The sequence below is a fragment of the Alexandromys fortis genome, unplaced genomic scaffold (assembly GCF_014885135.2).
Source record: "Alexandromys fortis isolate MF-2015 unplaced genomic scaffold, M_Fortis_MF-2015_v1.1 scaffold_130, whole genome shotgun sequence".
Classification (NCBI taxonomy): domain Eukaryota; kingdom Metazoa; phylum Chordata; class Mammalia; order Rodentia; family Cricetidae; genus Alexandromys; species Alexandromys fortis.
In genome coordinates this window covers 4,237,785-4,265,517 of record NW_026068016.1, presented here as the reverse complement: position 1 = coordinate 4,265,517, position 27,733 = coordinate 4,237,785, and the positions used below count along the sequence as shown (strand labels likewise).

The following is a 27,733-nucleotide window of genomic DNA, read 5'->3' as shown; positions in this document are numbered from 1 at the left end:
AAAAGAAAGTACACTAAAGCGAGGGACGTATCTATTCCGCATGGGGTTCATATATTCTACTCCTCAGAGGGGAAGATGTTGCCTTCGCCTGAAAATACTCTTATTTGGAAACCTATAGAATAACAATACCAAAGCAAGGTCTACTAGAGCCTTTTAAACGCTTGACCCTTAACACAACATCACCAGATTACTTGTGGAATTTTAATCTTTTCACTCATGTAATTATTTATTATTTAAAAGTTGTAAATTTTAGAATTCATGTAATTTTGCTTGACACAAACTGAAAAAGCAGGGCTTGCTATTTCAAATGTATAGGTTTTAAAAAAGATCAATGGGAAAATGAAGCTACTCTCAAAATTTTGAATAAGTTTAAATATATTTAAATACTCTTCATATTTTCTTTCAGTGAGGAAATGTGTGCTACTGTAGGTCCAACAACTGAAGAGCCTTGGATAAGATTCTGGAAATTCCACTGATATGACATTCCCTGTACTAAACTCAAGATTAAAACTAGCAGAGAAGGAAATCCCCAATTTTGTCACTGACAATAAACTCTTAACGAAACAAATGGGATTGCTTTTTTTTTTTTTGGAGATTTGAAGTAAGCAGTTGTTACTTTTTGAACAGGGAAAAACCAGTTTTACGTTATAGTCTTATAATATCTCCTAATAACCTGCAGAGGGCGCTCAAGTCCCTTGAAGAAAAGGTAAAAAAATTTAAGGTGGATAGACAATTTTTAATTTTTAAAATTATCATTACTAGTATTTATCAAAAATAATTTTTTTAAAAAACGGAAACCATCTAAAAAGGGCATTTAAAGAGAACACACAGTTAGCAGATTTTTAGCTCCCATAGGAAACCCATCTTTCCATTCTTGGGCATTTGGCCGTCCTCTGTTGGGGCTAGATCATCAAACACTAACACACACGGATGCCAGTCACACAAAGTATCCAGGCAGGACTTAGGAAAAACCTAGACCTCAGTATCATGCTTACAGGGCGGCTGGTCCAAGCTACCTTTGTTAGGCCGTGTGTTACATGTGTAAAACAGGCGGTGAAGAAAAACGAAAGCCAGAAGTTCTTTAAGGTTCTTAACCGCTTTCGAAGACAAATCTCATGGGACCCTTCATAATGTACATTTTAACAAATCTCTCCAATATCGAGAACTAATGTTGTCTGTAGCTATCTGAATAGACGACGCCACAATATTCTTCCGGAAACCATGCGGACTTGTCTACGCGGACATGGAACCCACTGAAGCAGCCAATGCCTATGTTGTGTATGCGTATATTCCTTGTGGCTTATTTTACACGACAGTGAATACCTTGATAACTCCCTATTTACTACATGGAGCTATTAACTACTGAGCACACGAGTTTCTTAGCGACGTAACCGTGGAAACTCACCCTTTAACACCAGCTTTACATTGTTATTCTCATCTCCCAAAGCAGTTGAAAATTGATGATAAAATTTAGAATTACAGGAGGCCAGTGTGTCACAAATTTACGTATGCATTTGAGTTGTTTTGATTTATAAATTAAGTACAAAGGTTTGAATAAAAAAAACCATACAAAATGATTTAAACAGTAGCTTTTATTGTAGATTACTACAGGATAATGAGCAACTATATAACATTTAAAGGTTTTGTCTTATTTATAAAGTTAGTCATTAATAACAACAATAATTAAAAACAAAATTTGTTACAAATTATTGTGTAATATTATGTATCTATATTTTATAGGTTTTGAAGGATATTTAAGGAATAATTTGACATCTAGAAAAATACTAATACTGATAATCGTTTTAAAAAAGTGAATTCTGTGAAAATAGCATGAAACACATCTGAATTACTGCACAGACTATTTCAAAGTTTAAGTATATGGGGGAAAAGATAAAGCAAAAGGCAGAAGACACTTAAGAGAATGACTTACTTTGGCAATGATACCACTTAGGGAAAATGAATGCAGTTATTTTAATGAGAACATAAGGCTCCACCTCCTCAAGAAGAGAAAAGCTAACAAGATTGCGTGCCGCTTGTCTCCCTTGCTGTAGGGAGCAGTGCATATTTCAGTAGTGCCGGGGATGGCTGGGGCGATCCCATGAAACACAAGAGTTTTCTCAGCATAACTGCAGCCACACCTTTGATTCTTGGCTTATCTAGGGGCAGTGAGAATGCACTCTTGCACATGAGACAAAAAAGTTGTACTTGGAATGTAGTCTTTGTTTTTACTCTCTTCAAAGCCTGTGATTCCTAATATCATTGTTCCGCAGAGCAAAAAAAAAAAAAGTTTGTTCTCTTACATAAGAAATAAACTTCATTTGGTATTCAATTGACTTTGTAACTTAGCAGACAGGACTTTGCATCTTCAAAAACTGGGAATAAATTGCATTCTTGGCCCTTGCTTTGAAAGGTTATGGAGAATAAACGCATGGGCTGGTCGTGTTCTAGTGATCTCCCTAATCTCGGCTGCACTTTGTCAGAAAGAGGTAACTGGTAGTTAAGTGAAATACCCTAGATCAAAGGGGGATTAATCAGCGACTGAATCCTTGCTGAATCAACCTGTCATTCAAGAAAATTATTTCCACAGAACTTAGCAGAGGATTGGAGGTATTTGCATAACAGCAACCAACATACTCCAGCCAGGTTAAAAGGTTCAGAATTCATCCCGTGTTTAGCTTTTTGCCTCTCTTTCCTTTCAGCAGCGGGGTACAATGGCTTCTAATCTGATCATACAGCTGACTATCCAGCAAACGGGACAGGAAAGTATTGCCAAGTTTGCATGAGGGATGGATCAATTTCACTTTCAGCAACTCCTAAATCTGATTTGTTGGAATTTAAGATGTAATCCTAAAAAGTCCCTTAAACCTGAGGACTGTTTATTAACATCCCTTTTTTGACCTTTGTCTCCGCAACAAGTCCTCTGCTAGGGCAGCAAGCCCTGGGGAGGAACTCCACCTACAACCTCCCACTGGCACTGGAGGAATCTATGTGGGCCTCTTAAGGTTTTTTGTTTTTCTTCTTCTTCTTTTTTTTAAATATTGTAACAAGAAACAGGAAAAAAAAAAAAAAAACCAGCAATGGTTACTATGTGCAAAATGTCTTTGTTAAACACAGCACATGAAATCTAAGACCACAATATTGCAACAGTAGAAATACTGAGATGGCAAGAAAAAAAAAGACTTTGAGATGGGCTAATGGTACATTCCCAGTTAGCAGGGTCAATTGTTTAACAGTGTAAGACATTCCCACTGTCGAGTACTACATCCTGAGCCTTACAATGTTGCTTAGTACATAAATGGAGAACAGGTTTTACCCAAATCAGGACCCATCTTTTCTAGAGTTCATTCGCAGATATTTAAAACTTTCTTTAACCCTTTGGGTTGAGTAAGAGTAACTACAGCATAGATATCAGATTTCATAATCATATTTTGACACTAAAAGGGAATTTAGCAACATGGTATCTAGAGCAGGTCTAACCCCGTCCAAATCTGTCACTGGAAGTCGATGCTCATATTCACTGCAAATGCAAAGCACCTTTCAAGTTAAAAAAAAATTGCAAAGAATAGCTATCAAAGAAAATGAATAAAATCCATAGTGAGATAATTTTTTAGAAAATGATTGAAGTTCTAACCAAAGAAAGGACTCTGAGAGTGTCTTATAGCTTAGAATAAGAACATGTCAATCACAGTTAAGCTTCTGGAATCGGAATCCCTTTGAAATGCAGCTGTTTCTTCTTTAATTGTGGCAGTGGACTCTGAAGAAAAGAAAGGTCCAGCCTTAAAGATGAGTAAGGAATACAAAATAGCTCAGGATTAGCTGTGGAGTTCAAAGGTCGCTAATTACACTAAGGAGCTCCCAGACACAGGGAAAACATTAAACAGGTCACCTACCAAACCGGGAACAAGCTTTGTCTTCAGAAATTATCCTGAAGTGACAGGTTTCTAGACAAAATCAAAAGCATCAGTGTGCCCAGCTGATCTCAATGGGATGAAATGTGGGCTGGCTTTTAGCTCCCTAGTGTTGTCAGAACGGAACCGCAACAGATGGCATTGCTTCCCTGTCACCCCCATGCTTTTCTAGGAACCCCTAGATTTTCCCTAGGTTTCTAGAAATGTCAAATTAGAGGTCACTGGTTTATCTAATTTGTTTATGAAGAGAGTTTGCCTCAGGGATTATATATTGAATTTTTCCAGATGAATGTGTCCTGTCTACCTTAGAACAATTTGCTAAGCATTTGTACAGTTACAATTTCCAAAGGGCTACCCTAATAACTTAAAGTACCATGTTACACTTTGAGTTGAGGAGTGATAGAAACCACAGAACTGTTTTCTTTCACTGCTGACTTCCTTTGGGTGAGCCGGGACAGCAAGTTACCGTCCTGGTCTGGCAATTACCCTCTTCTTACTTAGGATGACTGTGAAAACAGACCTTGAGGCTGTGAGAAGCTCTGCAGGCAAAGAGGGTTTATAATGAGTAGGAATGACCCTAATTGAAAATGTATTTCAAGTCCTAGTTTATACACACTTCCTCCTTAATGGTTTTAACTCTTCTCTGAACAATCAGCAGCTTTCTCTAAGCCCTTTTTAGAAGACTCATTTTTAAAAAAGACAACAAAGAAATAGAACTCAGGATAAATCCAATTAAATATTAGTATGTCACTAATTTCTTTGAGGGGGAGGTCAGGCTTCAGTTGACATCAGTTAAGTTTTCATGATCTTTAATTTTTTTTTTTGCCACTTAATATTCAGCTTGGCGACAGACAGTACATGGCTCTGAAGCAGAACATGAAGCGAGATGGTGGAAATGGGTAGAGGGTAAAGAACACGGTAGGTGGTTTCGAAGGAATCAAGAAAATGGTAGAGAAAATGACAGGGACAGACTTAAGAAAAATATGCTACATTACATTAGTGTAAATGATTTTTTACCCATGAAAGGGCTTTTGAGTTTACCTGAGTTCATTTGTTAACAGACTTTAATTTAAAAAAAAAAAAAGAGTATAATAGCTAGAATTATTTTTAAAACCTTGTCCAAGGACACTGAATAATCACAGGCCTCTGTGCTCTTCTTCTGAAGTACTGCAGCCTGGTTGCCTGGTACCCTAAACACGTCATTCAGGCAGATTACTAAGTTAGTTAAAGGAGCCTGAGAGGGGTTATTATTGGGTTACCATCATAGTTCAGCTGGGAGGGGGCTTGCCTGGCATGCATGAAGCTGAATTTGCTCCCTAGAAGCGGAGAACAAACCGGACATGGTGATACACCACTGAAATCCCAGCACTCGAGAGGGATTCAGGGTCATCCTCAGCTGCACAGTGACCCTGCCCAGAAGAGTAGCTCAAGAACACTGAACAGTTATGCAGGTTCTTTATTGGCCAGGAGGAGGGATGTGAAGAGCAGCTTATTATTTGAGCAGTATCTCCGTGTTTCGTGATTATTTAACCAGATCGTGGCCATTCTGAAATAGCATGCTGCTTGCTGAGGTTTGGATAAGCACGGTTTCCTTGTAGGTCCCTACAACCCACAGGACAGCTGCCTGAGACTGTGCTGGGGAAGGCTGAGCTCTTACTTAAGGAAAGGACTCTGACTGATTAGCACAGCCTGTCCCACAGGAGGCCACGGCTGGGCCTGTCCTGGCTGGGCCTGCGCCTGGAGGCCTGCCACAGTTCTAGGAAGGAACATATGGCATGGACACCAAGACTGGTCTTGAGTCAAAATGAATCACTACTTTCATATGTCCTGAGTCACACTGGCATGAAATCAGAGGGCAACAAAGAAAGGAAGACATTAGCCTTGAATAAATTTTTTCACACTGTATCAGACTAAAGACATCAGATATAAATGTTTGGATAAAGAAATCATTCAGTGATTTTTCAGTCACAGGTTATATGAATACATGTAAGAAATAAAAATAATATGATTCTACTACAGAATGTTACATCACATAAATCCCATTTGAAGAAATAAATAAATCCCATGAGAAAATCATGGCAACAACGACGCATATGTTACTGGAGCAGGAGCTTCAGAATTCCAGATGTAATAGTCAGAAGAAATTAGTTTCCGATCTACAAAAGGAAAAATAAAGGAAATGATAAAAATGTTTAATCTTAGCAAAAACCCGGCAAGAGAATGAAGCTATCAGTTTTTGATAGCTTGTGGAGTATAGCCATGTCATGATAATAACTTTGAAGTATTCTATTTATTTTACCCTATTGAGGATTTATTACAACTTAGACCCCATTAAAATGAACTCATAAATATTTGGGCAGACCACATTATATGAAATCTCTTATTTATACCAAATGTTTATTTTCCCTACATTGCTAGTTGATTTTCTAATGAACCACTGCTTTTCTTGGTTTTCCTTCTATGACCTCTACCAGGTTCCGAATTCTAGTCAAGGCATTCATTACTGCAATCAAAGAGCTGGAGACACAAATCATCACCACTTCCCCACAGCACTTTCAGGAGGCTGCTTTCCTGTTTCTTCTGGTTTGGCTCCAATCTAAGCATTGTGCGGTCACAGTTTTGCACTCTGGACAAATGGTAACCTCCTTGCACCAAAGTTTTCTAAGTAATAAAACTGATGAAGTTATGCCACTTGGAATACACACATTCTTACTATTTGCATCACTGACTATAACCCAGCCTTTTCTGCCTTGCTTCATGCCCTTCAGCACGAACTCCATAGAGTCACGCCACCTTTCCTGTTCCCGCTTCAGCAATACTGGGAGGCGGCACAGCACACTGTTCAGAGGACAGGCTCCAGTGGCCAACTGCCCGTGTCTGAATCTCAGCCATGTCCTTTACTTCACATGGCCTCTGTTCCACCAGTGTCCCCAGCCATAACACAGGGATACCAGCACATAAAGTGCTGTGAGGCTTAATGAGTTAACGTCCATAAAACACATAGAAATTATATCTGGAACATAGCTGGTGAAAAACGCTACTATGAGGTAGGAGGATCTCTGTGAGTTCGAGACCAGCATGGTCTACAGAGCTAGTTCCAGGACAGGCTCCAAAGGCACAGAGAAACCCTGTCTCGAAAAACCAAAAAAAAAAAAAAAAAAAAAAAAAAATAAACATTTTTACTAAACTATTTGCAGAGCCACACTGTATACTCAGTACAAGGCAAAATGAAAGTGTGAAGGAATAAAGGGCTAGGTACGGTGACTCATTTGAAATGAATTCTCACATTCAATATTCTTTATAGAAAGGGCAAATAAAAGCTGTGCATTGGTGGCATGCATCTATAATCCTAGGACTTGGGAATCTGAGGCAAGAAGATGGTGAGCGGGAGGCCATACTGGGCTATAGAGTTGAGACCTTATCTCAATAAAGAAATAAAAATAGATATATTACTGATGTATTAAAGAACACGTATATTATAGAAACCTATTCTTTATTATGGTTTCTGAAAATTGTGTTTAGTTAATATTAAACATATTTTAGTTATTATCTAAAGAGATAACATTTTTCATAGAAGATGAAAAATATGCATCTCTCTTTAGACACAATGATGACTGTTTAATATTATACTTTCATAAAAGAGCATATACACTATAGACATGCCTTCATCAGTTCACCTAAAAGCAGCAAAGACTGCTAGAGGAGAAAACACAGCGACAACACGGAGGTAGGAATACTGGCCCATCTGACTCCACTACACAGAGTTACTGCCGTTTATAGAAATTGTCTAGGTTCTGTAATACAGTTTTCTAGTTCTTCTAAAGCATTCAGGCACAAAGTCTTCCAATGTTTAGGAACCTAAGTCTGAGGCTAGACAAGCTCGAGGCCTTGAGTTGTATCCCAAGTACTGCCCAAACAAACTAAACAAATGTCCCTAAATATAGGAACTTTTATAAATTGGATTATTCCTAGCTAGATATATAACCTGACATTCTTACCCCTACCTTTACCGAGTTACTTCAGTCTACTTACTTTTATATGCCACCTGTATGTACTTAAGCTAAATTGAATAATTTTAAGTTTTGCTTTTTACCTCCTGATATATTCCTCTAAAAAAATATATACATATTTTCACATACAGCATATATATGTAAATGTATATGCATCTTACAACCAATACAATCAACGAAGGCAGGAAATCATCTTTCTATTGCTTGTCCTTTGGTATGTTGGAGAAGGTGCTAAATGATGTTTAGTGGCTATGGCATTTATTAAGAATAATTAAATTTTAAAATATAATCTATTCGCAAAAATTATAAGGTATATAATACTGTCATTTTTACTTCATTAACTTTTTTATTACATTCAAAGAAACCTAGCAATGTGGTGTTGTGTGCACGCGTGCCCAGGACAGCATGTGGTGTGTGTGCACGCGTGCCCAGGACAGCATGTGGTGTGTGTGCACGCGTGCCCAGGACAGCATGTGGTGTGTGTGCATGCGTGCCCAGGACAGCATGTGGTGTGTGTGCACGCGTGCCCAGGACAACTTTCAGAGTCAGTTCTCTTCCACTGGGGTCCCACGGCTAGAACTCAGGCCATCAGGCCTGACAACAGTGTCTTTATCCATCTGGCCACTACTGTGGAGCGCAGTCCAAGCATGGAGTTCTGTGATGGGGATTCTGAGTGCTTGTGAGGAAAACTCCAAGAAAACAGAATAAAAGTCTTGTGACCTCAGTTTCTTCAGAGAGATGGAATTGTTCTTGGCTTGTGCTTTCCTGTCACTCCCAGGGGAAGCAGATAGGAGTGGGTTTAACTCTGAGTCTTTATTACTGGTTATTGCTACAGTTTATATACTACTATGTGGCTTGCCCTTGAGACTGGACACTATGCTCAGGTGACTCCTCCTAGCCCTCAGAGTGTATACTGTCTGACGCTCTGAATAGAGTGGGCCCCTTGTTTTTAGGCTCCTATCCAGGCCCACTGCCTTCAGAGCACTAAACAGTTCCCTCTAACTTCTCCTTTAGAAATGGGGACACTAAAACTTAAGACGTTCAGCAGCTTTTCCAAAGTTACATACATTGGAGTCAGATGGGAGTTTAATATAACCAGAGCAAATCCACATATATGCTATATACTAAAGCCACACCAACGGGGCCTGCTCATCCAGACTGTTTTTATTGTTTTTTTTCTTGCTACGATATTTTTATTATAATTTAAATACTTCTTTAATAGTCCTTTCTCTGAATGCACATTCTGAGGTACAGTATGTTGAGTTTTTTTTTAATTGAGAAAAGGAAAAAAAAAGTTTCCGCCTCCTCCCAGCCTCCCATTTCCCTCCCCCTCCTCCCACCCTTCTCCCCTGCCCCCCACTCCTCTCCCCTTCCATCTCCAGTCCAAAGAGCCCAGACTGTTTTTAAACACAAGTCAGAAGACAACATAAAGTTCACCAAAAGTTATGTGGGAAGGAATCAAGCCAAAGAAATATTTATAAAATCCCAATCTCCAAGTCTCATTGCATTTTAATTTTGCTGTAAGTAGTGACAACACAGTACCATTTTAATCCTGCTTAGTTTGAACCTGTACAACTTACACGCACTTATTTTTGGTTTTCCTGATGCAAAAACTTGAACTGAATGCTGATCGGCATAACATCCAGTGAGTGTATAATCTGAGATCCTAAAATGAAGCTAGGGAAATGAGAGAGAGAGTCAGTTGAGGCGATTATTTGCTAAGACCCAAATACTAAAGTACAGTTGTGAAAACACATAATAAATGTGTGCATACTGCTTTGTACTAGTTCCATTTCTTTGTAAGTGCTTAACTCATCCAGTGCTCCATTAACGTGAACCCTGGTGCACACAGGGAAGTAGTTAGTACTCAGTATGTGCAGCAGACCGTGTATCAGAACTCAGAACTGCTCCTGCTCCTGCTGTACTTCTGATAGAGCTATATATAGTCTTTTCTCCCTAGCAGGCTATCTGTGATCAATTCAGATCACATTCTTTGTTCAGTTAATTAATTTTACGTGTATAGATGTTTTGCCAGCATGCACATCTGTGTATGATGCCCTCAGAGGCCAGAAGAGGGCAGGGACAATGTGGGTTCTGGGAATTGAATCTGAGTCCTCTGGGAGAGCAGCAGCAGCCAGTGCTCTTAATCACTGAGCCATCTCTCCAGCCCCAACCACATTTACAGTATATGTAAGATGTGTATGCTTTTTAATTAAGCACACAAATGCAATCATGACAAGAAGAGATACCAGCTTATCTCATGCTTGGGGAAATGGCATGCTCTGCCTCATTTTTCTGATAACCAAAATCTCTTACAGAACTGTTATCAAGTTATTCCTTTCCTCATCTAGAAAACTTTCTAAAATGTAAGCCACAGCTCTTGGATCCCATCGGTGATGTACGGTTATCACTGTGAATGCTAGCACCACACTGGGCTGTAAAGATGAGGAGTTAACGCCTTTCTAGGCTCCTTGGGCTGTGGTTCTCATTTGTGTTGGTAAACACCTCATTTGCCAAGATCCTGCTATCTTTTCAACACCACCCCCTACACTAAATCAGGGGCCTTGTACGTTTCCGGCAAGCCCTCCATCTCTGCGTTACATACCAAGCCATATACTTTTTTTTCTCCTCTTTTCTCTGCAAATTTCTCCAATTTTATATGTGTGCATGTGTGTATAATATTTTTCAGATTTTAAAAATCTCTTTCTTACAGCAATTCACATAATAGGAAAGCAAAGAGCTTGTGCTGCATTAGTGTTTTACTCTCGGTGTTAGAAGCTATGCAGACGAGGTCCATTCCATATTGATTATATGCATTTGTTATATGCTTTTCATCAGACTGGAACTGGTTAAATGAAAGAAATGAGCAAGAAAATTCTAAAAAACAGCCCTTGCCATACACAATGTAGTAACATTCTGTATTTTTTTTTCTGAAAAAAAAAAATCAAAAATTTAAATAATAAGCCTTAAAACAGGATAGTAGGCGAAGTCAAAGCCCACACAGAAAAATATAAATTCTTAGCAGTGTATTCTCACCCTCACTACTGCTGATTTTATAGATAGTTATTTATCTTTCATCTTTGATTTCTCTGATGGCATTCTCCTTCCCCATAAACTTTCTGGTTATTCCTTCAATTTTCCTTACTGATTCTTCTGAATCTTTCCTTATTTTCTTTTATTTATATGATCCTATTCATTTTCTTGTATCAACTTTCTCTTTTCAATGGGTACTCCTAAATCCTTATTATACGGTGGATCTTCATGTGAATCAAATTTTAGGGTTTTAGCTATCTGTTGCACATTTACATTAAGGTATGTTGCTATCACCAGGTATACATACATATGTACGTACGTACATACATGCATATTCAACAAATACCTATGTGCTAGGCCCTGGACTAGATGTTGAGGATCAAACAGAGAATGAGTAAGAGTTATACAGTCTTTGTCATCATGCACTTTGCTTGAATCCATTGCAGATTAACACCCATAAACGAATCTTTCTCAGAAACTGAAACATCTAGCAAAGGTTGAGGCTATCCAGGCTCTCTCTATTCCAACCTGATCTTCCTATCACCTGCCCTTCCTATGGAGAACTCACATTCCTAGCACTGGCTTCTGAAACCGTGTTCACCTCCTTTCACTCTCTAAGTCATTTTAAAAAATACTTACTATGTTTATGCGGCATGCGCACTATGTGCTGTTGTGTGTAAGCACAGGCACTTACATGCCATGTGTGGATGGAGATGGCCGAGGACAATGTTTGAGAGCTGGCTCTTTCCACTCTCAATTCCAGGGACTGAACTTAGGTAGAGCTTTGACCCACTGGGCCATGTTGGCCCTAACCCATTGTTCAGATGAAGATATTAGTCAGCCTTCATGCTCACATCGTCCTCAGAGTTTGCTTTGGCCAGAAGGACTCACGCTTGCTCCAAGACACCTAAAGCAGTTAGTACTGATCAGTCACTAATCTGTACTATTGAAAACTATTGAAATCAAGGGCTGCATCTTAGTTTTGAACATAAATCTAATTTGATCACTAAGAGTTAGGTAGCTTAAATTAGAGTGTTTAGGCTATTCTTAACTACTTTCCTTAAAATTTGGGCATTTGGTGAAACAGGAAAACTACTACTGGCCATGGTGACTCATGTTTGTCCGAGCATTTAGGAGAGGTTGAGGCAGGAGGCTCATAAGCTTAAAGCCAACTAGTCTTACACAGGGATTTGGAGAGCAGTTTGGCCTAAGGCAGATATCCTGTTCCCCCCAACAAATGTTTCTAAGAAGGAACTTAGCTACACAAAAAGTGCTAGGAAACACTAAGGCTCAAATACATGTGCAGCTTAGAACTAAATGAGGGTTTCTGATGCAGTGTTCCATGTGCTTACCTTTACATATGCTGTATTTCCAATGCAAATGTGATCAAATGGCTGCTTGTTATGGCCCTTGGCGCCAAACGTTAGAGTTCCAGAAAGACTAATTTCCATTGATTTGGGGAACTTCTGGCCTAAAACACAAATGTATCAATCAATTATTCTAAAACAGAAAATTCTACAGCAAATGAGAAAAAAAAATCAATAGACAAAACCTTGCTCACCAATAATCCAGACCAATAAACTTTTTTCTCGATATACTTCAAGTTGACCGAAACTAACTTTGTATTCCAAATGGGTAATCGGACCTCTTTAAGAAAAAGAGAGAAGGAGAAAGAGAGAGAGAGAGAGAGAACATAGAAAAAAAAACCCTTAGATATAAGTTTTAAAGTTGATGATTCAAATCTTGCTACTGTTATTTACATTATAAAAGCAGATCTATACTCCAACTGCAGAACAAAAAATGAATACAGATCTTAGAGAACAGCAGAAATCACATAAACATTTACAGTAACTATATATCACATTAGTATTCCTTAGAGACAATTATAAAATCATATAGCTTATATTCATATCACATGCATTGGTAGATTAAAATTATGATTTTACTAATTAAGTACACTTTGTAAAGAGCTACACTGCTGAACACATTTTAAAGCAGAACTGACCTCTGCTCTAACTGGCTAAGTCACCAGGCTGTTGATGGTTAAGACTGATTTCCATAGACCAGAGACACTGATAGAAGTCAAGTCAGTGGCACAGTGGTCCTTGAGGAAGTTACACTGACTTAAGTTTGGAATTTATTTGCAAGTTTAAATGGAAAAAATTGAGGCATCATCTAAAGGTAAATAGACTCTTTTCATGATTACATTTTAGTTCAGAATCAGTACTCATTTGAGTAACAAAATTACTTAGCTTTTAAAAATATGGTAAATGAAGAAGACACTTTATTGTGGGACAGAAATACATCAGAGGACAGCAATCATGGCGCCATATTACTTGTCCCTACCTGTTGTAAAAAGGTATATGAGCCTCACAGATTTCAAAATTATTTTTTACACTTTCATGAAGTTTTAAATTAACTGTTATTTTCAGTTGTACTTCTTCTTCTTTCATGTGATAAGAACCCAATATTGGTGGGACAGGGACCTGAAAACAGACACAACTCTTAGTATAATTCTCATGCTAATGAGTCTAAGATACAAATGGTGACAGGAAAAAAAAGCCCTGTAGTAATATATTTATTAGCTATACATACATATTATAAATACATAAAGTTTTATAAAACTTTATAAATCTGTATATATTTATCATGTAGGCATGGCTTTAATGCTAGAGGGCTGTTCTACATTGCTTCCACAACAGCCTTGTTGGTCTCCATCTGTCCTGAGAGCAGATTCCCTTCCTCTCTGAACAGAGACCAGAAAGGCACCTTACAGAACACACTTGCTCCTACTCTTGCTCTTCCGTGTTCTCAGACCTCAGCACAGGTCGTCTCTACACACACGGCTCTGCCCACAGTTCAAACGCTCCCTTCCTGTCCTGTGACTGTTTCTCCTCTCCAGCCCCCAGCTCAGCAATAGCTTAGCTGGGCATTAATGACTGACTGAAGAGGAAACTGCCTGTATGCCGCTGTGAGCGAGACATCTTATTGGTACATTTATACAAGACACAGGGAAGTCTCTCTTTTATGTAGGTAGAGCATGTGCGAGCAGACCCAAAAGACAGGGAACACTGGGAAGGAGAGGCGAGACAAGGGAGACTGTCGTAGCTTTGCTTATAAGTCTCAGGTAGCCCACATCTATTTCTTGAATGATAATGAGAATCCCTCAAGATAAATTTCTTCTAGTCAATCTGTCTGGAGCAGGGTTTTCGAATCTAACTGGCTGATAATTGGAAATAGAGACAATTGACACAACATAGTAAAAACATGTCAGGCTTTGGGAATTTGGAAGACCTGGGTTCAAACCCAGGCTCTGCCACTTATCAGCCATTTAAATTCTCTAAGACTCTCACAATCTATAAAACGGACACAATACCATCTACTTTAAGGTTTGTTGGAATCACTAGAGAAAAAGACGCAAGTGCCTAGGACAGTGACACACAGCGCACACAGTGAGCACAAACAGCTACAAATACCCCATGTTTGCTTAGCTAAGACTGCCTGCCTGTTATTTCGTGTTTGCATTTAAAACCATGACTAAATCACATCAGGGTCCATCCTGTGATCTGGGATTCTTAGTTAAAGATGAAAAAAAAAAAACTTCACTGACTGTGAAAGTTAATGCTGTTATAGACATTAGAGATAAGAGGTAGCCTATTCAAAGACGTGAACTTTTATCTTATCCACCCCTCCCTGTCCTGTAAATAACTCATGAAAAGTTTCCATCCAGGAGCATTCACCAGTGTGTCAGCAGAGTCTCAACTGTGCCAAGGTGATTTACCAGAGAAGTGTAGTGGCATAAGCTGAATGACTCCAAAGGCGGAGAGAACGGGAACTTATAAGGCCCACTAAACGCAGAATCGTCCATTGTATCAATGCTACTAGCGGTCAGAATGGCTGAATCAAGAGAAGTCACGCAAGGATGAACGATAATATCTTGAAGTGGAGATCCATTGGTGGGGAGATTCAAGCTGATGGTAACATTTGGCATGATTCCTTCCAAGTCACACTGGAATGCAAGCAGAAACAAGAATGACCAAGGTCTTTCAGCAGTGCAGCTTACCTGAGGCTTTTCTGAATTCAAGTCACTTCTCCCAATGTATCTTTTCCCTATGCATTATTCTCTTTGCTCTGTTTTCTGATTAGCAATTTGATAGTTAGCCAAGCCAGTCGTCAGAGAGTCTTCACTGACCCCTTGGCTCTCCTTTAAGCCCCTATTAACAGCTAGTTCAAATCTACTGGTTTCTCTCAGGACCCTGGCAACCAGGCCCTTACAATGTTACTGTTTACTAGCTCAATCTGACTTGTTTTCCTCTAGTCCAGTGGTTCTCAAACTGTGGGACATGACACCCTTGGGGGCTGAACAACCGTTTTACAGGGGTCGTACATATCAGATCCAATGAATACAATTCATAATAGTAGCAAAATTAGTGAAGTAGCAATGGGAACTATGGTTGCAGGAGACGGGGCACCACAGGAACTGTATGAAAGGGTGGCACACAGCATTAGGAAGTTTGAGAAGCACTGCTCGAGCCCTCCAGCCACACTGACTCCAGACTCAGACATTTCAATGGCTCCTCTTTCACTTTTATGCCTCCCATCATTTGGTTCCCATCTAACTCTAGTGTTCTATCCCTTAATTACATTGCAAACATATAGAAATTCGGCATTCTTTCTGAATAAACCATACCATCTTGTCCTTCCATGTGCACCTACACCCGCTGGTCCTTGCCAGCGTGCTTTCTCCCGATATAGTCAGGAGCCATCACTTTCAGGGGAAAGGCACTTTCAGGCAAGCTTGACAGTCTGAGTTTGATCCCCAGGACCCACATGGTAGAAGGAGAGGACCAACTCCCCCAAATTGTCCTCTGACCTCTACATGCATGCCGAGACATGTGTACCCACACACAATTAAAGGTTTAAAAGAAAGCCTTGCTTTCTTTGTGCCTAGCTCATTTTGATTGTGTAAGCCTTGCACTGCACCACCTAACAGTCTGCTTCAGCATGGAGACACTGGGTCTTCTTCCTATGTGACTGAGTTGGCTTGCCCATGGTAGGGTAACCATGAAAGATTTCATTATCCTTGGGAGGTCAGGGAAGGCAGGGAAGCCGGCTCCATAGGTCTTTTCATGAGCTTCTATGTTATGACTACCAGGGCCAGATGATAGAGTAGTTTTATAGCCCTCTCCTTAAATCCCAAATGATAGAGCACTTTCCCAGCCCTCTCCTTAAATCCCAGATGATAGAGCACTCTCCCAGCCCTCCTTAAATCCCAGATGACAGAGCACTCTCCCAGCCCTCTCCTTAAATCCCAGATGATAGAGCACTCCCCCAGCCCTCTCCTTAAATCCCAGATGATAGAGCACTTTCCCAGCCCTCTCCTTAAATCCCAGATGGTAGAGCACTCCCCCAGCCCTCTCCTTAAATCCCAGATGATAGAGCACTCCCCCAGCCCTCTCCTTAAATCCCAGCTTTGAGGTTCAACAAACTGACACGCAGTTCTCTGTGAACTCCTCTACCGAGTCCAGTCTCCAGAATGAAGTCTTGACTGACTTGTTTCTATAATCAAAAGAAAAGATTTATTCCCTAGCTCCTCTGGTACTTGAGTCTCAATGTCTTTACTTCATAAGCCTACACCAACACACCTTACTTTTGTGTGTATAAATGTGGGTGTGGGGAGAGGGTGTACTAGGGGCCTTCCTTGAACCTTAATTCTAACTTGACATTTACTTCTTATTTTAGTTTAAATTATGTCTATGTGTGGATATGTACAATGAGTACTGTGTCTGTGGAAGCCAGAATCAGAAGACAATGGACCCATTGGAGCTGGAGTTACAAGCAGTTAGCTGTTTAACTGCCTGGTGTGGGCACTGAGAACCAGACCTGGGTTCTCTGCAAGAGCAGTAAGTACTCCTATTTGCTGAGCCATCCCTCCAGCCCTTATTCAGTTTGTAAAGTGCTGGATCCAGTTAGCCAAATGAAACATGTTTGATTAGACACACAAGGCGTTTAGCAGAAGGACTCGGCAGGCAGAGTGCTCAGGTCAGATGCTACACAGTCTGCACACGCAATCACCATGTGATCTGTGCTTCTAGATGCTACACACAGTCTGCACACGCAGTCACTGCTAGTCACCATGTGATCTGTGCTTCTAGATGCTACCTGCAGTCTGCACACGCAGTCACCGCTTGTCACCATGTGATCTGTGCTTCTAGATGCTACAGTCTGCTCACACAGTCACTGCTAGTCACCATGTGACCTGTGCTCCTATTTGTTCCCCTCTTGCAGCTTCGCGCGCTTTCTCAGCAAGAGCTGCACAGTGCTTCCTCACACACACATCCATTGCTATTCACAGGAGAGCAGTTTTAACTCTGAAATGGAACAGTTTTAACTGTTTCTATTTCATACCCTTTTCTAATCTTCAACCTTATTTCTTCCCCAATGTTAATATAAAATCTTTCACTTTGAAATGTTTCAAATACCTGTTTAATTTTATGCTATGTGTATTCGCCAGGGCACATGCATGTGCATCACATGTAAGCAGCAGCCCACAGAGGACAGAGGAGGTGTCAGATGCTCAGGAATGGCAATTAGACAGTTGTGAGCCACCATGTGGGTGTTAGGAACCAAACTCAGATCCTCTGCAGGAGCAGTACCTGCTCTTGACCACTGAGCCATCTCACCGTGTAATATCTGATCTACCATTTAACACATAGGAATTCATAGTGTATCTGCTTCAACAGTAGGCAGGCATTCTGAACTGTGCTGGGGCACAATTAGTAGCTTAGAAAGGTCTTTTTTTTTCCCTACTTTGTGATAATTACAAGAATATCAAATTTCAAATTTGAATTTAAAAATAGGTGTTATATTATATTTGTAAATTAGCAAGAATAAAAGTCTTGATTTTGTTATTTATTGAGAAAATAAACACCCAGATATTTAAGAGTAAATAGTATTAAGACCTAAAGCATCATTTTACGTTCATTAATTTTTTTCCTAGCAGTGTATCATTCGCAATGAGATTGAAGAAACTGCACCATTACGGAAACCGTCACAACTCCTGCTGTCCAGTCACTTAAAATACCATAAGTACAGGATGAGGACCACCATTCTAGAAGAAATCTGTATATGCTTTTTAAAAATCCTTTGGCATATACAAATCTGGACCTGAGAAGAAGACACATAGAAGGCTATCTTATTTTAAAATGATAAGAGATTTACAAAGCTAGGTGACTTTGTAATGACACAGGTCATTTAGAGGTAATGGACAGCCTCAGACAAACATTTACCATTAGGTTGAGGTATACGCCATTATCCCTCTCCACTTTAAAGCACTTTCTAGAAAATTGCATTGATTTATTTTAGTGTATATGAGCATGTATGTGTGTATACATATGTGTATAAGCATGTATGCTACAGCACATGTGTGGAGGTCAGGGGACAACTTGTGAGAGTCGGTTCTCTCACCACATGAGAGTTGGCAATGGAACTCAGATTGTTAGGCTTGGAGAAAAGTACCTTTACCGGCTGAGCCATCTCACCAGCCCCTCCTTTATTTAAAAAACATTTTCATTATAGTCATTTGAACCAGGGCGAAGGCAATAACTCATATTTCACGCAAACAAGAAACTAGGGTCAGCTTAACAATGAGCAGAGAAATGTACACATCATGTTAATCACAATATGTGTAACATCCAGGAGGAAGAACAGCAGCCTTTTCTAATTTTTATTGCACTGAACTCACGAGGAAAAGACTCAGCACCTTACGAGTGATGAATGACACAGCCCATGATTTTTCAAGCTTCTCTTCCTAATAGGATGAACAATTTAAATGCAATTTTGAACAGAACAGAAACTTTTAGCATAGACAAAACTTTTAGGTTACTTTAATTAGAAAAAAGAGTCAATTTCCCTATCTAATTCTGTTCTTAAAATATACTTTATTCATAGGATTTATATATAGTAACTAAATGTTAAATTGACAAAATATATAAAATAAAGGACCAAAAAAGATATTTGAACATACTATTAATACATAAATGTAGTGTTTAATTGGAGGAGTTTATTGATTATTATTCAACCTGATGTTAATCATTGCTATCTGTTTCCACGGTCCCCATTTTCTAACTTTAAGACAGATAACTCGATCATTGAGCTATTTTAATAAAATAAGCACCCTCTTGTTATTTGATGTAAAGTGAGATGGTGCTAAAGGATATTCACAAGGTGTCCCAAACACCTCTTTTCCTGAGGTGGATTTGATTCTGTGTAACCAGACTTAGTGATCGGCTTTGCGTCTAACAAACAGGACGTAGTAGAAATGATGCTGTGGCTTTTCAGAGTGCGACGTGAGAACCATAGCTCGAATTCTCCTCTTTCACACACACACAAGCACACACTATCTGATCTACTCAAGCAGCCAGTGGAGACATGTGAAAGTGGGGACAGGGCCTTCTCTACTGAAGATTTCCAGCAAAGCTGCTCCTAAAGTTGTGACCCACGGAAACTATTAAGATAATGTCTATTTTAGAGCAAAGAGATAATTCATTACATAATAGTCATTAAGTGAACAATTTGTAAAAAATACAGAAAGACAAAATTTCATGGCTGCTGCTAAGGATAACAATCACAACTTTTAAAACTGTACAAGAAAAGCTGCAAAATTTCCTGTTCTTCAGTGTTAAATGATGTGACAAAGCAAATCCTGGAGAAAAGCTCACCTTGCAAGTGACTGTCCCAACAACTTGCCACGTGTCTGCTGCATCCTGTTTACCATACTGCATGCACTTCACTTTTTCAGTGATAGAAATAGAAATCTGAGGCTTTCCTTTGTATGTTCCAACTTTCCATGCTGGCTGTTTGTGCGGCTGAGTCACAGATGAGAAATTAGCACTATTCAGTAAATTCTGCAAGTTAGTGTCCAACAGAGTACCCAAAGGACAAGCCTGCAGAAGCAGGTCAGGCAACTGACTCAACTTTGTGTTTAGGTCTGTGTCACTTTTCTGACTTGAGGAGTAAAGAAAATCCTGTATCCCGAAAAGCAGTTCCAAGCCTTGTGAGACTCCACTAACACTAACTACAGATGGGCGGGGGGATAGGGCTTGTTCAACCAGTGGAACACTTGCATAAATCATATCGTTCCTCAGAAAAGCAATGACTGGCCAGAGTTCTTCACCGCCTACTGAAAGTCCATAGACGGGTGATTTGTTGGTGTGTGAGCAGCTATCACGCCTCTCCACAAAGTCTTTATCATCACCCGATAATCTCAGTTGGAAGAGTAATGCCTTCAGGAAGGGACCATCTTCGGGTACAGGAACATAACTCACTCCATTGAAGATTTTGGCTCGCTTTTCAACAGTAGGGTATCGTCTGCATCAAGGAAACAGAAACATTACAAATGATTCTTCCATGTACACCAATGGGAGAATTAAAAGGCTTTAAGACAGAAGGCAAATAGTCACAGCTATAAAACATAAACCAATGAATACATAACATGCACTACCGAAGGAAAAAACCCTAAGCCATTGAACCTGCTAATGTCTGACTGGAACAAATGTTTCCTATTTAGGATGTTATCTCAAGTGACAAAATATACCATTTACTGTGGAAAGTGACTGACTCAATTTAATTACTTTTTTAAACAGGTAGAGTACACGTTTCTAATTCAAAACCTTTGTTTTAAAACCACTCAGATTCCCTCTTGGTAGATGTCAACTTGATGGGATTTAGTGTTGCGGAATATTTGATCACACTGTGAAACTCCGACACTGTTAATAAAATCAACTTTGCATCAGGGGTGAAGGCAGCGACTAGTTGACAAGAATTAGCTATAGAGAGCACAGAGGACCCAGGAATATGGATAGAGAGATGCACAGGAAGGAGTAGGTAGGGATTTAGAGAGTTTTGATCTTTGGCTTAAGATGAACGGAAAGATGCTTCTCTTGTTGGGTCTCCAGCTGAAAGGGAAGCTCAGCTGGTTGTTTTTTGGCTTCTCTGATCTAGCAAGTTTTCACACCAACATCTGATTCCCAAGGTTTTACTGGTGTACAGAATAATAAAGACTTAGTCAAAACCTACATTTGCCCTCTGCGGCCGAGATGGTGACCACAGGACTGGAAACCTTGCCAGGCCGCAGTCCGAGGGGAAGGATGTTCTGCGGAGTGGTGGGTGCAGCAGTAGTTAAAATATCAGAAGATTCAGGTGTAGCTGCTAAGCCAAGAGAAAAACAATTTCCCATATGGAAACAGATCTTTGGGTTTGTCTGTGGGACAATGTTCTAGATTAGGCTGGGGTTGGAAGTCCCACCCTGAACACGGGTGACCTCACTCCATGGGCTGGGTCCTGAGCTGAATGAGATGGAGAAGGAGTGGGGCAGTATGAGCCGCTCTCTGATCCTGATGTGCATGCAGTGTGACCAGCTGTCTCCTGCTCCTGGACCACGATGTCTCCAACCTGATGGACTGTACCCTTAAACTTTGAATCAAAATAAATTATTTTCTCTCAAGTATCTATAAGGGGTTTTGTTTTTTAATTCTACTTTAGATTACTCACAAAGAAGTGATTATATTTATGCCTCTAAACTTTTAGATTCATTTATTGAGATGATACTAATTTACATAATAAATAACAGATGCCGTGAATGTTCATAACAACCCTTGTTAAATAGGGGAGATCATTTTGTAATACTGGCTTATCTCTATAGTACTGGAAGATATTTAGAGATAATAAAAAGAGAGAAATCAAATTAATCCTTTACAGTCTATGCGCTCTGGGTAGACTGTAAACTTCTAACCTCTCTGCCCCATCACAAACCAGAAGATGTGCAGGCCCCTTCAGTCTTCTGTGAGACTCCACTAATCACGGCCACACCTCTCTCCAGGGCTAAGGACTGAGTCACTAGGTCCTAAACACTGGTTTTCACTTTCAAAACATATACTTTTCTTTATTCCTTTTCCTTCCACTTTAAGGTCCAGAATAAAGTTGTCTACAACTCCTCATTTTCTGAGTAAATAAGCAAGCCCTCGGTGATGCGCTTTCTGGTTGTCAAGTTGACTATATCCGGAAGTAACTAAAACCCACGTGGCTGGGCACACTTCTGAGGGATTTTTTTCTAAATTAAATCTTTTAAAGTGGGAAGCTCCACCTCTAATCTGGGCCACACCTTCGGCTGGCAGCCTTCATAAAGGTCATGGAAGAAGGGAGCTTACTTGCTTTGCCTGCTTCCCTTCAATCTTGCTGGCAAGTCAATTCTTTCTCTGCACTGGGGACTCCAGTGTACACAGGAGGCCAGCTGAGACATCCAGCTTCACAGACTGAACAACCACTGGACTTTTTGACTTTGCATTGGTAGACAGCCATTGTTGGACTAGCTGGACCAAAGGCTGTCACCCACTTCGGTAAACACACACACACACACACACACACACACACACACACACACACACAAAATGTTCATTCTATCTATTCTGTTCCTCTAGAGAACCTTGACTAATATACTCTCCTAAGGCCATTTTCTTATTTATAAAATAAAAGAGAATGTATTTAGCAAGCATGGAACACTAGGTTCAATCTCCAGCACCAAAAACAAACTAAAACCAAGCAAATGGATAGCAACTACCAAGATTTCCTTTTGTAATTTTCATAACAATATTTTTCTTTAATAAGATACTAATGTTTGATAATAAATAAAATAATGCATTGAAATAATCTATTAATTAGTGGACCTTCACTTAGATTCTTAGGTATTTTTCTGATTGAAAAGGGGAAAAATTAGCTAGTATACCATTAGTGACTTGTCTTACTCCCACAATAAAATAAACTAATCTGGGACCTTATACAATGTCTTAATATGTGTTTAATATTTTGTTAGCTGATTTAATCTATTATTTCAAACTAATCGAGGTTTTGCTTCATGTTGTGGGATCTTTTGTTCATACTCTTAACACTCCCAAGAGTGCCCAATAAAGTTCTACCTTGAATCAGGGGTGGATCCAGTGACTAGTTGACCAGAACTGGTCATAGAGAAGCCAGCAATTTCAACAGAGAAGGCATACAGGAAGGAAAGGGCGGGAACTAGAGTTGGAGCTTTCTCGGTTCTGGGACCAGGGAAGAGACTCTTGCAGTGTGTTTAGTCAAAAATCAAGGTGAGCTAATTGCCACTTAGCCTCTCTGGGCTAGCGGGTTTTCATCCCAGCCTTTGACTCCTGAGTCTTACTGGTAAATAGAACAATAGAGACTTAATTTAAACCTATATATTGCAGCCATGGCAGAGCCGGGGCCAAAGGACCAGAATCCTGGCCAGGCCATGGCCAGAGTGGCTGGCAGGGCATTGACTGAGGGGCTGTGGGATAGCAGATGATAACTGAAATATCAGTAGATTCATGTGCAGCCACTGAGCCGACAGAAGAACATCAGTTTCAAGACAGGATTAAGTGTCCCTATAGAGGGCTGGAGAGATGGCTCAGAGGTTAAGAGCACTGACTGCTCTTCCAGAGGTCCTGAGTTCAAATTCCAGCAACCACATAGTGGCTCACAACCATCTGTAATGAGGTCTGGTGCCCTCTTCTGGCCTGCAGGCATACATGGAGGCTGAGCACTGTGTATATAATAAATAAATCTTTAAAAAAAAAAAGTGTTCCTATTACTATGGGTGTAATATCAATCTGAGGTGCATCCAGACTGTTATATAAGATCGTTCGCCCTCTTGCATCATAAGTGATAGCCACTACTCTTTGGTGTGTATGTGGAGAATATGCAGTGCTGTGACTATTTCCTCTGGGCGGAGGCAGAGTATCTATGATGACACAGTCAGGACCGACAGGAACATCTCAAGGCCTCCTCTTTCCAAGACACCAATCCTACCACACAACAGGTAAACAACTGACTTGGGGGACTGTGGCTGGTGTGTCTTCTGGTGAGTCACCCGTGCTCCCTTAAGTAACCCCAACAAACACACTGGTTTGTCAAGCTCAACTTGAATAGATTCCTTTGGTCTGTTACTGTCTTTTAAATCTAGGGTTATTATATAAATGTTATATAACATTTATAACAAGAATTCTAATTGGTCGAGTCAGCTATCAGGGTAAAAACCAAAGGATCAGAGAAGCAAAGCCGTCAACACTAGAGAATTCTTCTACCAATGTTTGGACCAAAGGGGTGATCCAGTCTATAAGAATCCTAAGACTGCTGCTGTCTCTACAAAACCTCAGACTGCATCCATCTCTATGATCCTCAGACTGCATGCTCAGACTGAACCCTTAGACTGCATCTAAGCTCTTGTCTCCTTCCACCTTACATCCTGCCTCCACCTCCCTAGTGCTGGGATTAAAGATGTGAACTGCCACCAGCTGGCTCTGCTTCTCTTTTAAACTGGATCAATTTCATATAACCCAGGGTGGCCTTGAACTCACAGAGTTCTGTCGGCCTCTGTCTCCCGAGTGCTGGGATTAAAGGTGTGTGCCACCACTGCCTGGCCTCTACTAGTGGCTTGCTCTGTACTGCGATCTTCAGGCAAGCTTTATGTGGTAGATTATAAAATATTACTACATACATTTCTTTATATCTTCCCAAGACAGGCTAAGGAACATATGTTAATTCATATCTATTGGCCTTAAGACCAGCTTCAAATGGTCAGAAATCTGAAAATGCAGAACTTTATAAAACTAGCAATTTATTCAATACAGAATTAAAGCAACACATAGATGAATCAATCATGTGACACCCCCCCCTCACTTGCTAACTCCACAGAGATGTAGTGAAACTCACCTAAATGTGTCTGAATGTATCGTCTAAAGTACGTTAATATGCACAACTGGGAAAGCATTCCCAAAACTAACTTGACTTTCATTTCCCAATTCTGTGTATATATATGTGGTACGGGAGAATTGTTTGTATTCTGTCAATCATGTTTTAAATAAATGCTGATTAGCCAGGCAGGAAGTATAGGCGGGTCAACCAGAGAGGAAGTAGAGGCAGGGCCATGAGAACAGGAGTATTCTGGGAAGAAGGAAGCTCTTCCCCCATTCCTGCCCAGACAACTGAAGAAGCAGGATGTGACCTGCCCCGCTGAAAAAGATACTGAGCCATGTGGCCAACACAGATAAGAATAATGAGTTAATATAAGCTACAAGAGTTAATAAGAAGCCTGAGCTAATGTGTCAATCATTTATAATTAATGCAGACTCTGTGTGATTTTCTTTGGGGGCTTACCGGCTGTGGAAACTGGGCAGGACAGAAACCCCAACCAACAAGCCTGGCCCTTATGTTACATATGTGGAGTGGTGGGAGTGGGTATGTGCATTTGAATGCAGATGGCTTTGGCGTCCAGAAGATGCTGGATCCATTTGGGGCTAGAGTTAGTGGTGACTGGTGAGCTGCCCCAGGTGGGTTCTGGGAAATAAACTCTGGTCCTCTGAAAGAGCAAGTAAATGTTCTTAATTATCAAGCATCTCTTCAGCTCTGCATGAATTCTTCAAATGGGCTTACTTTTTCAATTAACTAAGGTCTCACTTCAATTACAATGCATAAAATCAGAACATTGGCACAAAAAGACAAAGTAATAGAACAGAGATAGATCAGTGTTTATATAAAGGTATATAGCAAACATCAATAGTGAGCCAAGGTATATAGGCTTACATGACAATGTCAGGAAAACTGTCAAATAGCATAAAGAAAAGGTGAATTTCCCATTTACCACCATATGCAAAGCTGAGCTTCAAATAGACTAAAGGCTTAAATGTAACAGACAAAATTATACAGAATGGATAAATTGGTATCTTTGGAAAGTAAAGGTAATTCACAGAAAAGGAAACCCAAGAGATGAGCAAATATTGTTAGAGAAAGATATACAAATAGAAATTAGATTACCTTTGTTGGTAAAAGTTAGAGGAAGAGTCATAAAAGTACAGAAATCCACTAATTTCTAATGATCGTGTTAGCATTTGGGAAGCTGCTTGTCAGTATTTTGTCAAAATCATTATAAACATGTTGTAAAGCCATTTGAAGATGTCTCCTCAAATGTAGCTCCATTCTGAATGAGAGAGGCAACTTGAATCTGTCACTAAGGAATCTGAATGAAGGAAATGATAACTTCCTACAGATCAAGTAACCAGAGCTGCCGTGTCCAATATGGTAGGCGCTAGGTACATGTGCTATTTAAACTAGGTACATGTGCTACTTAAACTTAAGCAAAAGTAACAGCTGAGGTGGGGCATGGTGGTTGCATGAATTTAATCTCAGCACCCAGGAAGCAGAGGCAGGAGGATATCTATGAGTTTGTGGCTAGTCTGGTCTACATAGTGAGTTTTAGGTCAGCCAGTGCTACGCAGTGCCGGTCTCAAAACAACAAAGACCTAATAATGAGTTCCTCAGTCACAGCACCTACAAGTGCTTACTGTTACTGGTTTGTAACATTAGCATAGACTTAGAACCCATTCCCTTTCTGTCATGCAGGAAGTTCAAGTGTAGGTGCTTCTTTCCAAGAACGCAAAGCTACTCAATAGTCAGAGGCTTCTCAGACATACTGCCAAGAACAGGAAAGAACCTCAAGAGTGACATGAAATTAAAATGTCTCTGCAAAACAAATAAAACTACAAGCAAAGTGGAGAGACAGACAGCCTACAGATTGGGAAAAAAAAACTTGGCCAGCTATACTTTATAAAGCAGTTAATATATTGTATAAAGAACTGCAGAAACCACACACACACACACACACTGCCCCAAATTTCCAATCAATAAATGGAGACATGAACTCAATAATAAATTCTGAAAAGAAACAAAAATAACTAAAAAAATATTTTTAGAAGAGTACATGTCCACCTTCTGTATTTTAAGCTACTGTATAGTCCTCTCCGTAGAATTATTTTGGTAAGAAATGGCAAAATCTTAAAATGGGATCAGGTCATTTATGTCACCTAGGGAAAAATGATGGTAATTTAGGTTTTCATTGTTCCTTCTATGTTGTTCAGCCACTAAAAACTGCAAACAATAATGACTTCTAGCAATCACGTACACTGATAAGATGAAAACGACAGTCTGTTGCTCCACAAGGGGTTTTTGGAAGAATGCATTAAAACACTCTAAAATAAATTTTGCCACTGAAAGTTGAAAACCTAAAGCAGGTTTAGTGCTCAGTAAGTTTTTTTCTTTCATTATATCTGTACCAATCTTAAACAGATGGAATTCATTTTAAGATACAATAATACAGCCGGGTATGGTGGTCCACACCTTTAATCCCAGCACCCCAGAGGCAGAGACAGACAGATGTCTGTCGAAGTCAGTCTGGTCTACATGGCGAGTTCCAGGATAGCTGGGGTATTTTTACTTCACAACAACAACAAAGATAGCAACGTGTCAAGCAACTCATTTTTCACAATGACAGAAGGTACAGGATACAAAAGTTCACCCGTCCAGCGGCGCTCAGCGAGCTGTTCCGGGCAGATCTGGAATTCAGTGCACACAAGAAAACTGCTGCTACACGATCCGTTCTGGGCCCCATCACGTCTGACGATGCAGACTCGCAATTACCTGGAGAACCTGACGGTGCCACCGAGTGGAGTTCCCGGCTCGTGACGGACGAGCCACACTGCCCGCAGGGCCATGGTGAGCCGCCGCAGTATCAGACCGTCACAGAAACTAAAGCCGCCATCCTGCCAGAGCAGACCGGCCTTGGGATGGACTCCGCTGGGGAACGTCGGCGTTCCCCGCGCGCCGCAAGCGTTCACGTGAGACGCTCGCTCTTTCCAGTGCGGTGACTCAAGCCCGCCCGTCCCTCCAGGAAGTCAA

The 27,733-nt window shown here is 40.2% G+C and overlaps 1 protein-coding gene across 3 annotated transcripts; it reads right to left on the bottom strand.

The window, feature by feature from the left end:
• Nucleotides 1-1,574: 1,574 nt before the first annotated feature.
• Nucleotides 1,575-27,733, bottom strand: Ap5m1 (adaptor related protein complex 5 subunit mu 1). Of its 3 annotated transcripts, XR_007595444.1 has the most exons (9): nt 27,476-27,733; nt 19,672-20,320; nt 14,733-14,960; nt 13,298-13,437; nt 12,513-12,598; nt 12,304-12,422; nt 11,591-11,858; nt 9,505-9,595; nt 1,575-6,064 (listed from the first exon to the last, which is right to left on the bottom strand). XR_007595444.1 is itself a non-coding variant. In XM_050162405.1 (8 exons), the coding sequence occupies exons 1-8, from the start codon at nt 27,547-27,549 to the stop codon at nt 5,982-5,984; spliced, it is 1,476 nt and encodes a 491-aa protein (XP_050018362.1). In that variant the 5' UTR covers nt 27,550-27,733; the 3' UTR covers nt 1,575-5,981. The 3 variants fall into 3 exon arrangements, 2 of the variants coding, with proteins under 2 accessions (XP_050018362.1, XP_050018364.1); XM_050162405.1 differs by lacking the exon at nt 11,591-11,858 and having other exon boundaries at nt 9,499-9,595; XM_050162407.1 differs by lacking the exon at nt 11,591-11,858.

Bases quoted from the DNA above. Each gene is read 5' to 3' on its own strand.
- Ap5m1 (XM_050162405.1), bottom strand. From the start codon at position 27,549: ATGGCCCTGCGGGCAGTGTGGCTCGTCCGTCACGAGCCGGGAACTCCA. The intron at 12,599-13,297 runs GTAGGGACAAGT...TTTTTCTTAAAG, and splicing joins CATATACCTTTTTACAACAG to AGGTCCGATTACCCATTTGG. The intron at 9,596-12,303 runs GTAAGCACATGG...TCATTTCCCTAG, and splicing joins GAAATACAGCATATGTAAAG to CTTCATTTTAGGATCTCAGA.